General features: G+C 46.4%; 1 protein-coding gene across 1 annotated transcript; it reads left to right on the top strand.

The window, feature by feature from the left end:
- Positions 1-215: 215 nt before the first annotated feature.
- Positions 216-11,459, top strand: RNF40 (ring finger protein 40). The gene is made up of 20 exons (XM_003761588.4): positions 216-315; positions 487-661; positions 1,413-1,580; positions 1,794-1,935; positions 2,191-2,397; positions 2,637-2,758; positions 2,849-2,995; positions 3,080-3,154; positions 3,302-3,421; positions 3,557-3,736; positions 4,635-4,770; positions 5,523-5,644; positions 6,062-6,528; positions 6,982-7,099; positions 8,232-8,381; positions 8,465-8,677; positions 8,767-8,892; positions 8,996-9,136; positions 9,227-9,328; positions 9,476-11,459. Exons 2-20 carry the CDS (start codon positions 530-532, stop codon positions 9,650-9,652), a joined length of 3,045 nt encoding a protein of 1,014 aa, XP_003761636.1. The 5' UTR covers positions 216-315; positions 487-529; the 3' UTR covers positions 9,653-11,459.
- The last annotated feature ends 1,867 nt before the right edge of the window (positions 11,460-13,326 follow it).

Genomic DNA, 13,326 nt, shown 5'->3' with positions numbered 1-13,326 from the left:
CGTATAGATGTTCAGTTCTCTCAATATTACCAATAAAGAAAAGGGTGGGGTTACTCAGATAGAGAAAATGTAGTATGGAGACGGTTGCTATGGTACTTTGTCATTTCACCAATCAAGGGGAAGAGGATGGGCTGCTGGGTAAGAAGGCAGGAGGCAGGAGGCGGTTCTAAACTCGAGGTTCTAACCAATAGGAAAAGAAAACACACAAGTTTTTCTGCGTACCCGCCCACTCCTCGGCGCCTGCGCACTTCGGAGGAATTCGATGCGACTTCCGGTGACGTACATCATGGCGGCGTTTGGTGGAGCCTGGAACAGGTGAGGGATCTCCTGGGACTGTTGATAACCCAGACCCGGGGTAGGAGGCCTGTGGTCACGTGGGGAACTGTCTTTCTGGGGAAAGATAAGAAGGAAGGAGGGGGGAAAGGAGTAAGGCCTCCTCGTCGGCCTTGGAATCCTGAGTCTCCCGGGGCCCCGCCTCTCCTCCAGGTGAAGGAGGAGCCGCCTCGGATCGCCCACTTTCTTTGCTGCCATGTCGGGGGCCGGCAACAAGCGCGCAGCCGGGGATGGGGGCTCGGGCCCCTCGGAGAAGAAGCAGAATCGGGAGGAGAAGACCACGACCACCCTTATTGAGCCCATCCGCCTGGGAGGCATCTCCTCCACGGTCGGTGCAGCCCCTCCTCCTCTTTACCTCCCTTCCCTTTCTGCACTCCTCCCCGTCCAACCCCCTCCGCACACCCCTCCCCCCCCCCCCCCCCCATCCTTTTCGCTCATCCCCGCGGCATTGGGAACGTGGGACGGGAACCCTGGCCGCGGTTTCTGATCTGCGAGAGGGTACCTGCCAAGGATGGAGCCGTGGAAACTTTATGTGGTGGGATCTATCCAAATCTGCAATCATGCACCTGAGAAGACTTCAGTTTGTCTACCTCTTATTTGCCTTTGCTTTTATCTAAATATATGCTGCAAAACCTGACAGTCCGTGCAGAGAGCCACTGTGGCATTCATACCGGCCTTCTGTTCCCCTTCCAACTCAGTAGGGATGGAGTGACTTTTATGGCTAGATGTGTTTCATTAATATTTTTACTGCTTTGTGATGTGATGGAGTCAGGAAAACTTGGTTCGGAATCCCACCTCGGATGCAAGTCACAACTTCTCTAGTCTCACTTTTTCCTTGTGGGGGAATTTGTGATGCCCATTTTGTGGGGTAGTTAGGGAGCTTAAAGGAAATCATATGTAAATGGCTGCTTAAATTCAGTTGTTGTGGTTAAGGGGCCCTGTTGTTAGAAGTTACAATGAGATTTTCCACTCATGGGATCTCCTGCAGGACCCTGCTTCCCATTTCTCTTCTTCTTGATATTTTATTACAGCCTTTCCTTCTGACCTATATGTTCCTTTCCTCGTTTTGTTTTCTACAGGAGGAGATGGACCTGAAGGTTTTGCAATTTAAGAACAAAAAGTTGGCAGAGCGACTGGAACAACGACAGGCCTGTGAAGATGAATTAAGAGAGCGCATTGAAAAGCTAGAAAAGCGGCAGGCCACTGATGATGCCACATTGCTGATTGTCAATCGCTATTGGGCCCAGGTATGTTTCAGTTGTCTAGAACCCTCTTGCCTCTTTTAAGCCACACGGCTTCATTTTCTTGTTCCTGCTACCTCAGACTCTGCACCGGTTTTCTCTTCCTTGAGATCTTTTTTCATCTTCTCCTTCTGAGTTCTCATAATCCCCTTCTGGGGAGAGAGAATTTTGCCATTGAAGCCTCCAGAAAATTCACGTTCTCCAGTTGTTCCCTCACAGCTGGATGAAACTGTAGAAGTCCTCCTCCGACGACATGAAGGACGAGGAGAATTGCTCTCTAGGACAGAGGGACAGGGAACCCAAGATAGCATCGAACTTGATGGGGTCCCTCTGCCTGAACCAGGAACCACAGAGAGAAGAGGTGAGACCAGTAGTGGAGAGCTCAAAAAAGCATGAGGAAAGTGACAACCAGAGTGACCATGATCAAGGGAGGAGACTGTACAAATTTTAAAATAACATATAAATGTTATTAATAAAGGGCCCACTTGATAGGAGTTCTAATAGAGTTTGATTCACCACACTTTCTGCAGGACCCTGCTTCTTGTCAGTATTGCTTTTGACACCTTTTTGCATGTCTATGTCAAATGCGACAGTCATGTTGGGATCTTTGTTACAGATCTGCCCACCCTGCAGCTTCGGCCTTCGCTGAGCGAGCCAGCTTTGGCTTTTGTGGCAGCCCTGGGAGCCAGCAGTAGTGAAGAGGTAGAACTTCAGCTCCAGGGTCGCATGGAGTTCTCCAAGGCTGCGGTGTCCAGAGTGGTAGAGGCCTCAGATCGCCTGCATCGGCGAGTAGAAGAACTGTGTCATCGAGTTCAAAGCAGAGGTGACCTCATTCGCACTCAGCCCTCTTTCTCTATTCAGAACTGAGACATATCAGTTTTTATTTGACAGCAGGCGTATGTAGGTATAAACAGGTGTAAGCAGATATATCTCCTTATATCAGACCTATTGCAGATATTTCCCAGTTCCTTGTAGGAACTTTTTGTCATACAATATAAGTTTCCTGCTCCTAGCTTTTTTTTCTGGTTGTCATTGCCCTCTCATCAATCCCTAACTTTTCAGGAGAATGTGAGTCCCTCGGAGAAGGACTTAGGACTTTAACCAGGGAGCTCGGCCAGGACAATAGGCGTCTACAGGACTTGACTACACAGCTGCAGGAGAAGCACCACCGAATCTCTCTGGAAGTAAGACTGCTGACTGGGGACACATTGATGAATCATGGGGAGGAGCTAAGAGGACACCCCACCCCACCCCTTGCTCCTTCACTTCCATAGTATTCAGAACTCCAAGATAAGGTGACATCAGCAGAGACCAAGGTGTTAGAGATGGAGACTTCAGTAGAGGATCTGCAGTGGGACATTGAGAAATTGCGCAAACGGGAGCAAAAACTCAACAAGCACCTAGCTGAGGCTCTGGAGCAGGTAGGGACTGGGAAAGGATAAAGGGGTGGTCAGTGGGTTGGTTTCCAGACTCTTGAGATTCTGGTTCTTTTTATTCTGTTCTAGCTCAATTCCGGCTACTATGTGTCAGGGAGCTCGGGGAGTTTCCAGGGAGGCCAAATCACACTCAGTATGCAGAAGGTGAGCTACTAGTTTGCTGCTCCCCATGACTCCTTTAGGGGCACACTTCCTGGCCCTGGACATTCCTCTTCTCTTCAAGGTCCCATTTCCATTGTGCCTTTGCTCATCTATCTCTATCTCTTCCTTTTTCTTGCCACCCTGGCCCAGTTTGAGATGCTGAATGCTGAACTGGAAGAGAACCAAGAATTGGCCAATAGCCGCATGGCTGAGTTAGAAAAGCTTCAAGCAGAGCTGCAGGGCGCTGTACGCAGCAACGAACGGCTCAAGGTGAGGGGCGGGCCAGGGAGGAGAGAAGAGATAAAAAGAAGAGGTTACTTCAGAGAGCAGTTTCTTTAAGTGGGAAAGGATTTGGACTAACTGTTGCAGGATTTTATTATCCTGTTCCCCTTTTCCACTCCCCAGGTGGCCCTTCGGAGCTTGCCTGAAGAGGTGGTCAGAGAGACTGGGGAGTACCGACTGCTCCAGGCCCAGTTCTCTCTGCTCTACAACGAATCCTTGCAAGTGAAGACCCAGCTGGATGAGGCCCGGGGGCTCCTCCTTGCTACCAAGAACTCCCATCTGAGGCACATTGAGCACATGGAGGTAAGGCAAAAAGGCTATGACAGGCTCCTCCTCTGTTCCCAAGCTTAAATCTTCTTTCCTTCTATCCTCCAGGAAAGCCCCAGAGTACCATTTAAAGTGGAGATGAGGACTCTAGGCCTTTGTTGTACCATAGCATCTGGGGGAATAGGATGAGGAAAGGAAAAAAGCAGAGTCAGTATTCTAATGCATATCACCTAGTTCCATTCTAAGTGAAGGGAATAAAGACCAGCTGTGAAAAAGAGTGAGTTTGTTAAATATTTGTAATTAGACATCAGTGGTTTTCTCTGAGATGCTGCCTTGGATTCAATGTGTTTTTCTTAAATGTAGAGATTTAACTCTTTTCTCAGAAAGATGGATAGGTGGAGAGGGGAAGATGAAATAGAGTTGTGGTTTATTTTTATTTGATTTATCATTTACTGGTGGAATGGCACAGATGTTTAACCAAAATTTCTCCTTTCCTATCTGGAAAGAAATTAAATTGCACTCTGCGTAAACTTTATAGCAGAACAGGGAATTTGGTTTTGTGGGGGTTTTTTTGTTTTTTTGGGTTTTTTTGATTGAGGCAATTGGGGTTAAGTGACTTACTTGTCTAGACTCACACAGCTAGGAGGTATTAAATGTCTGAAGCTGGACTTGAACTCTGGTCTTCCTGACTTTTATCTATTTTACCATCTAGCTGCCCCACTTGAACTTCCTTTTGAAGGAAAGAGAGGGAATAGGGTCATGCATGGTATCTTTACACCTTAATCTAAAGGCAGGACAGCATATATTCTAAAGAGCAATGGATTCACAGTTAGGAAACCTGGTTTCCCAGCATTGGGTTGGGAAATTCAATAAGAGAGATGTCTTTTTTTTTTGGCCTCTACCTCCTAATTTCTGTGTTTTTGATCATGGGCAGAGTGATGAACTGAGTCTGCAAAAGAAGCTTCGAACTGAAGTGATTCAACTAGAAGACACATTAGCCCAGGTGCGAAAAGAATATGAGATGCTTCGGATCGAATTTGAGCAGAATCTAGCAGCCAACGAGCAGGCAGGTAAGAAATGCTTGAGATTTAGAGGCTCCATGGTATCAGCAGGGGCTCGCCTAGGTCTTGAGACAGTATATATATATTGTAAAGACAAGTAGACTCAAAGTCAAGTAGCCTGCTTTTTCTAGTTCTAGCTTTTTGGCTCTCTGTGACATCCTGTGAATCATTTCACTAGCTGAAAAGGTGGCAAGGTAGGGCTTTCACTTCCCTTCAGAGGTTTTTGAGAATCAGCTAATATAGATCTGTACAAAAGTAGTTTAAGATCTATCAGGGTAATAGTTATGCACACCTGCATTTTTGATTTCCTTCACAAGCTAATTGTACAATAATTCAGAGTCTGATTCTTTTTGTACAGCAAAATAATGTTTTGGTCATGTATACTTATTGTGTATCTAAGTTATATTTTAATATATTTTAACATCTACTGGTCATCCTGACATTTAGGGGAGGGGGTGGGGGAGTAAGAGGTGAAAAATTGGAACAAGAGGTTTGGCAATTGTTAATGCTGTAAAGTTACCTATGTATATATCCTGTAAATAAAAGGCTATTAAATAAAAATAAAAAAAAAATAAAATAAAATAAAAAAAAAAGATCTATCAGGGTATATCCATATGTCTGGTAGTAATTTCTGAGCTTTCTGTACTTATGTGACTTCTCCTTCGTATTGGCCATTTTGAGGTGAAATGAGTTTGAGTATGCAATCCAAGTGAGCTTCTGCTATCACCTTTAAATTCCCTCCCTCATACTTTTGTTCATAGGGCCCATTAACCGGGAGATGCGTCACCTCATCAGCAGCCTGCAAAACCACAACCACCAGCTGAAGGGTGATGCACAGCGGTATAAAAGGAAGCTGAGAGAGGTGCAGGCGGAGATTGGCAAGGTCAGGGGCATTGGATGGGGTTTTATCAGTGCCACTAAACTAATTTTGTTCCAGACAAGTCACTGATTTACCTTTCTAAGATTTTTTTCATCACCCTAAAATTGAGATAATATTTTCACTACTCACAGAGTGGATATGAGGAAAGTGCTTTGTAATTATAAAAACTGTTGTAGGAATGGGATTTGTTATGGAGGTGTGGATTGCATAGTGCTTGGCACTTCAGAGGCACTGAATATTTATTTATCGTATTTGATGGGGCCAGCAAAGTATTAGATTAGAAGTATATGGACTGGAACATGTGACTGGTGGGGAGGGAAGAAAGGGCTGGCAGGTCTTAAATGAATCAGCCTTTAATGAGAACTCAGACTCTGAAGACACCATAGCCCTGACACCTCTCTCCTTTCTGGGTTCTCATAGCTCCGGGCACAGACTATTGGCTCAGGCCCTTCAGCCCCATCCCAAACTGCCTCTGAGGATCAGGGGTCAGGAGTAGGGGGAACACTGGCCCCAGTGAAAGAAGAGGAGAGTTCTGGGTCGGGGCCAGCTGTTCTCCAGGAGGCCAAAAAAGAGTCATTGTCTGCCCCAGTGACTCCCACAGCATCTACAGCTAGTGTGGTGAAGAAAGAAGAGCCCTCTTTTGAAGAGGAGGTACCTCTTACCCAGGCCCAAACTCCACATCCCGCACCCCAAACCCCTGCTTCCAGGAGCCGGGAGACCGAGCCTCGAGGAAAACGAGAGTCCCGGGACCGGGAAGGGTCAGCATCTGGGACCCCAACATCCTCTTCCTCCTCCTCTTCCTCAAGAGGAGATCGAGACAAGGCCAAGGCTGAGGAGAGTAAGAGGAAGGAGTCTGAATTACTCAAGGGACTTCGAGGGGAGCTCAAGTGAGAACCACCTCTACTCCTTATCCTTTTCTCCCAAGTTCTCTCTTCCCTACCACTTCCTTCTGTATTTGTTTTGTCATCCTTATCAGCTATAAGGCAAATAAATGTGCAATAATTGGAGAATTGGAGTGCTCAGAGTCAACCTTGGCTTATTCTGATTCCATCACTCATTGCACAACTTTGATTAAGTTACTTGTCCATTCTAGGCCACGTTTTCAGTTGGAATAGATTGGTCAGATTTTCTGGCTCTCAAGGTCATAGATATTCCATTCTGCTTGCGACAGGTTAAGTTAATATCTTGATCGCTCCTTCCTTAGGACCTCCCCCTTCCTTTTGCCCTTTTTGCTAATCTCCATAACACTCTGGTCTCTTCCTCTTCCCTGCACTTCTTCCCCCAACCCCTCTTCTCACAAAATCTGCTTTCCCCTCCAACTTGGCTTTTTTCCTGCCCAGGAAGGCCCAAGAAAGTCAGAAGGAGATGAAGCTGTTGCTGGACATGTACAAGTCCGCCCCCAAGGAGCAGAGGGACAAGGTGCAGCTCATGGCTGCAGAGCGCAAGGCCAAAGCTGAGGTGATAGGGACTGGGGGCAACAAATGGGGTTGGAGAGCTCCTGTCAAGCAGGGAGAGAGATGAGAGGGATGGTTGCGGACTGAAGTGAGGGGGAATCAAAGCCATTTTGTCCTTTGGGGAAGGAGAAGAAGGCATTTCAGCATCAGCCAGAGTGGGCATCATTCGGTGAATCCCTGTTGTTTGAAGCACTTTGATTTGATGACCAAAAAGGCTCGTTAGGATGTTAGGCTGCAAGAGCAGCAACACAGGATAGAGAACTGGGGCTTTCATAGTTTCAGTTTCATTTATGGGCTTCAAGCTAAGTTGTGTCCATGGGAAGGACCCAGAATGGTGATAAGGCTGAAAATCGTAGCATGTGAGGACCATAAGCAGTGGAGGAATTAGGGAAGGTTAATCTGGAGGCTAGAGGACAGATAACAGGTTTCACGTCTTCAAGAGGCTGTTATATAGAAAAATGAGAATATTTGGTCTGTTTGACTTCATGGGACACTCATTAGAATTACATTTCCATATTTTAGCAAACTTGTTAAAATTTGAGCAGCCCATTATTGGAGTGGACAGTAACTAGTGAGTTTTCCATCACTTGAGGTCTTTCCTTAGTGGCCAGATAAATCACTTGTTAGGTATATTACAGAAGGGTTTTTTATTTTAGGCAAGGGCTACACTAGGTATCCTCTGAGATCTATTCCAGTCTGAGATTCAGTAATGATTCTAAGGAGGTTTTGGTAGCAGCAGCAGGAGATAAAGTATAAAGGGGATGACTGATTACTATCAGTCACAGCAAAAAAAAAAAATCATAGAAAGACAGACTTGTTGATGGAGTGGGAGCAACTACTTTGACTAGATTCCAAATTTTAGGTAGGAAAGGAGAAGCCAAGGTTAGTCTCGACAAGCTAGATAAGGACAGTTAAGGTTAGTCACTGTCCTGAGAACAAATGGTCTCACTTGGGTTCTGAATTATGTCTGAGAAACAGTAGGTATACCCTTGGCAGGTCAAGAGTAACGTCATTTCTGAGACTTTTCTGTGTTTCTGGGTTACATTTCTACAAAAGGAAAAAGCCAGAGGTGATAGCGAGAGGGACAGGTCAGCAATGATCTTTCCCCCCAGACTTAGTCCCTGTACCTGCCACAGGTAGATGAGCTTCGGGGCCGGATCCGGGACTTGGAAGAGAAGGAAAGGAAAGAGAGTAAGAAATTGGCAGATGAGGATGCTCTGCGAAGAATCCGGTTGGCAGAGGAACAGATTGAGCACCTGCAGCGCAAACTCGGGGCCACCAAGCAGGTGTGGAGGTCAAGTTGCCCATTTATTTCTCTCCTTCCCACACTTCCCATTTACTCCCACCAACCCTAGATATATCCCCTCAGGAGGAGGAGGCGCTGCTCTCAGAGATGGATGTGACTGGGCAGGCTTTTGAGGATATGCAGGAGCAGAATGGTCGCCTTATACAGCAGCTGCGTGAAAAGGATGACGCCAACTTCAAGCTAATGTCTGAGAGAATCAAGTCCAACCAGATTCATAAGCTGCTCCGGGAAGAGAAGGATGAGCTGGGGGAGCAGGTCCTGGGCCTCAAGTCTCAGGTGCAGACACTAGCAGGGGATAAAGAGGGGGAACTACAAGTGAGGTCAGAAAGTCACCAAGCCCTGGGTGCCGTGTTCTCGTGTCCTAGGTGGATGCTCAGCTTTTGGTGGTACAGAAGCTAGAAGAGAAGGAGCGAGTTCTTCAGGGCAGCTTGGGGAGTGTGGAGAAGGAGCTAACCCTACGGAGCCAGGCCCTGGAGCTTAACAAGAGGAAGGTGAGAGCATGGGCTGGGTGAGTGATGGTCCAAATTTCTCCCAAACCTCCTCTTTTCCCTCCTTCCCCCCAGTTCATTTGCCATTTGCCCTGTACCCCTCTAGGCAGTAGAAGCAGCACAGCTGGCTGAGGACCTCAAGGTCCAGCTGGAACATGTACAGAGCCGGCTTCGGGAAATCCAGCCCTGCCTGGCCGAGAGCCGAGCGGCCCGAGAGAAGGAGAGCTTCAACCTCAAGAGGGCCCAGGTGAGGCTAGGGCCAGAGGACATGGGGCCTCAGATTGACAGGGTCAGGAGCAGGACTTCTAGGTACTAATCCCTGGGGCTTTTACCCTAGGAGGACATCTCTCGACTCCGGCGGAAGTTGGAGAAGCAGAAGAAGGTAGAGGTCTATGCTGATGCTGATGAGATTCTGCAGGAGGAAATCAAGGAATACAAGGTGAGCAGGCAGGGTGGCGTAGGCTGGGGCAGAGCCCGGAGGTTCTTACTCGGAGAAAGGAGGAGAGGTTTGGGACCTGGGGAGATAAAGAATAGCATGATGGACTGACTGACTAAGGCTAACCCTTCTTTATGCCCTGTGTCCCAGGCCCGGCTGACCTGCCCCTGCTGCAACACCCGGAAGAAGGATGCTGTCCTAACCAAGTGCTTTCATGTCTTCTGCTTTGAGTGCGTGCGGGGCCGCTACGAGGCCCGCCAGAGAAAATGCCCCAAGTGTAATGCGGCTTTTGGGGCGCATGACTTCCACCGTGTCTACATTAGCTGAGGCAACCTGCATCCAGATTCCCCCACTTCTACAATCTATTGGTTGAGCTACAGGGTTGGAGGACCAAGGCCTGCATGGTTTCCATGGTGCTGTCAACTGAGCTTAGACCTCAGGAGTCATTTCTCCAAGCCTTTTTTCCTTTCTGCTTTGGACCTTAGCCATCCAGCCCTTGAACACTTCATCCCTTTGGCATGTGTGAGTTTATCCAACGACACCTTCAGACCTTGGTTTTTCTGGTTCAGAACCCAGGCATCCTGACTCTCACACTCATTTCCAAGATTGAACTCTTCTGGTGAAATCATCCTTTGCTCTGGTCTGTCACAGGAAGTGGCTCACTTTGGAAAAGGTTGTTTTTCTCCATTTGGCCTTATCTGGACCCAGACTGGCAGAGGAAGGTGATTCTGTAGTCTGGTCTGCCTGAGCTTAGTATGAACTTGTACCTCTGAAGGCTGATTGGGTTAAGAGAGTTATTTTCTGCCACATTAATCTCACTCCACAGGGAAAGTTCTTTCCAATTCCAAGAATTCCAATTCTGTAGCCAGGACCCATCCAAATTTTTTCTTCTTCCTCTATCCCCTTTTCCTTGTCATCTCAATACAAAAAGCTCTTTGGCATTCATCTCCTTGAGGCTGTTTGTCCTTATTGAACAACCTGGCTTCCTAGGAAATTTCCTTTCACTTAACAGGATGCACCAGGAAGCATTACAACCTTAGTCTCATTTCCAGAGAAAGATTTCCCATTTTTTTAACCTCCATCTTGAGGAGCCTCTCCAAAGTACTTGTAACTGCATCTGAAAAAGGAGCTGGCCCTAGTGGGTACATTCTCTACTGTTGGGGAGGTTGGACTGGGCACCAAGGGCTTTCCCATGTTGGGTGAGCCATGAAGGGCTCTCTATCTCTGTCTCTCCTTTTTTCTTCTTTTCTCCCTTCTTCTGTCTGTCTCTCTGCCTCTTTGTCTCCATCTTTCTCTTCCCCTCATCTTTTCTTTCCCCCTCTACCCTTCTCCCTCTCTTTTCTCTGTAAGGAGCTGTCAACTTCTCAGCCTGGTACACCTGGGTCTTCCTACTCTGGGGCCTATATTTTTGGATGAGGCTGGGACTACATCCTCAGGTCAGAAGGAGGATCTCAGAATGGTGAGAGTCTGCAGGATCCAGTGCAACTGAAACTGTCCAACTGGCAAAAGCCTTTGCTCCCTTTGTGACAAGTGTCAGGTGTCCCATTCCTCTGCTTTTTCCAGAAACTCTGTGTTCAGGAGTTTCAGTCCATTGTGTATTTGCTCCATCTGTCTCTCTTTCAAAAGTTCTAGCCTTTAGCTCCAGCCTTCTCGGTTGTCCTGCAGGACCTTGGAGTCCCATATGCTAGAGAGGGAACCTAGTCTTAAGAATTGAAAGACCTTAGGTTAGCTGTCCTCTCAGGCTTTCCCTGAGCCTCCTCATCTCTAAGCCAGCTACCCCAGTTCTGTCTTTTCCATCTGATGATCACAAATGGAGTAGAGAGCAATTCTTAGAGGGAAGCTTAAAGACAAGTGTAATACAAAACAATACCATAGCTGAAAAGATTTTCCAGTAACAGATTCTCACATCTCAGTCCATCTAAGTATTCTTCCTCATGTCCAATTTCCATTCTCATCCCTCTCTCTACACCTCTTCCACCTACATCATATCTCATGACTTCATTACCAAGGAGGAGCAAGATTCATTTTTTCAAGTTTCTATATGCCTGGACCCAGATGCCCTATGTTAGATTTCTTGTATGACTGATTGATATTTGTTGTGAAGAATAAACATTAAAACTTTCCCTGAAGATCACATTTTAGTTGAGTGATTTTAACCACTAGATATAGTACTGTATTTTTTAGAAAAATATAGATTGTCCAGGCCTGAAGGGACTCCTTTAATCTTGTCTAAACTCAAACCAGTTCTTTTCATCTTAGTCCATGGAACCAAGCATCTTAGTCCTGGACAAAGAGCCCAAGAGTATGAGAGAGCTACCAGCAGAGTCTATGGGCTTCTTTCCTTCCATAGATATCTTATAGACCTAGCCAAGGACTTTTGATTCTGTGTCCTTGTGCTTTTCATATGCATTGCATTTTTGTTGCCCTAAACCACAGCTTGTTAAATTTTTCCCACTCACAAGCCCTTTTCGCCTGAGGAGAAAATTTTACATGACCCCAAGTAGGTAGGTATATGAAATAGGTATATCAATCAAATATTTGCTGATGATAAATCATAATTTTATGACCCCCCCACATTGTTATGAAATCCAATGTGGTATTAAACCCACCAGTTTAAGAAGCTTTTTCCCCAAACCAGTCCATCTCACAATTGGACTGTTTATTATAGGAGCTTCCTATATATATTTAACTTCTCAACTCCCCAAGTATCTTGAAAAGGCAAGAAGTCTTAGGCCACTCAAATGCACCAGTGATTCTCCTGAATTGCCCCACTTGAAAATGGTTATATTTGATTCTGGGGGCAATATGACAGGTGTACCCAGAAGTATTCTGTGATGTGAATAGTGATGGTGGCCAAGGAGAGGAGCAAACAGTCCTTCAGCAAGGGAAAAGGGCAAAAAGGCCTTCAGTTGGAATGACGGGGAGGTTTCAGGAAGGCAGAGGCATCTGAGCAGAGCTTTGAAAGGGGGTTCTGCTTTAAAGAAAAGCAACAAATGTAAGGGATATCCTCAACAACTGATTGTATGTGGGGTCAGAGGTCACTGCTGGGATGAACTGAGCCCTTGTTTTGGGTGCGGTGGTGAGTATTTTAGTTTGACATGCTGAGCTACAAGTGCCAGTAGGGAAGTGTCCATTAAATAGATGGTGATATGGGAGTGGAGTTCAGGAGAAAGCTTATTAGGAATAATGAAGATTTGGGAATCATCTTCCTTTAGGAGCAAATCACGAGAGAAAATATACAAGGACAAAAGGAGTTTAGAACTAACCATTAGGATATAAAGTCCAAACTCCCTCCCTGGCATTCAAAGTCCTCCACATTTGTAGATTTTTCACCCTTAGTCCCTTATGCTTCCCAACCAAAGTAATATTCACCCTCCTTGTGCCTTTGGTCATTTTCTCCATACCTGAAAATCCCCTAGGCCTTCCCATGTCTCCATGTTGACAGTACTCTGTTGCATCCTTCAGATTTTAGTTCAGACATTCCCTCATCTGTGAAGCCTTTTTTAGTTCCGTCAGGTTTCCTGGCTTTGCTGAGGACTTGTTGAGTAAGCTGAAGCCATCCAGAAGGAAAATTACTCAGGTGTTAGGCTGGGAGGCTGGGTCTTAGTTGTCATTCTCCTACCCGGTGGCTAAGGATTTGGCTTGAGCCTTTTGTGATTTATCTGGGGATAATGGGAGAAGCAGCATTCAGGGATGGAAGAAGGTTAGACCCCATGAATAAAAAGCCAGGAGAGGTCAGGGAGGGTAATAAACTTTCTCCCAATACTTACATACTTCAAACAATCTCACACACACTTGAGCCCTATTCCCCAAGAAAAAAGGCCAAGATGGAGGCTCAAAACTAGGTTTCTCATTAACTCAGTACATTCCAACTTGGCTTACCAAAACACCTCAGGAAAATCAGTCCAAGGAAGGCCTTGGTTTAGAGAAGGCATGTCGTCAGGGAGCCCACCCCGCCTCATCCTGCTGATCTCAGAGGTCCGTCTCAGTTGGGGTGGCCG

Source organism: Sarcophilus harrisii, chromosome 1, assembly GCF_902635505.1.
Source record: "Sarcophilus harrisii chromosome 1, mSarHar1.11, whole genome shotgun sequence".
NCBI classification, from domain to species: Eukaryota; Metazoa; Chordata; class Mammalia; order Dasyuromorphia; family Dasyuridae; genus Sarcophilus; species Sarcophilus harrisii.
Note: the sequence above shows the minus strand (reverse complement) of the source record. Positions and strands in the feature narration are given on the sequence as shown.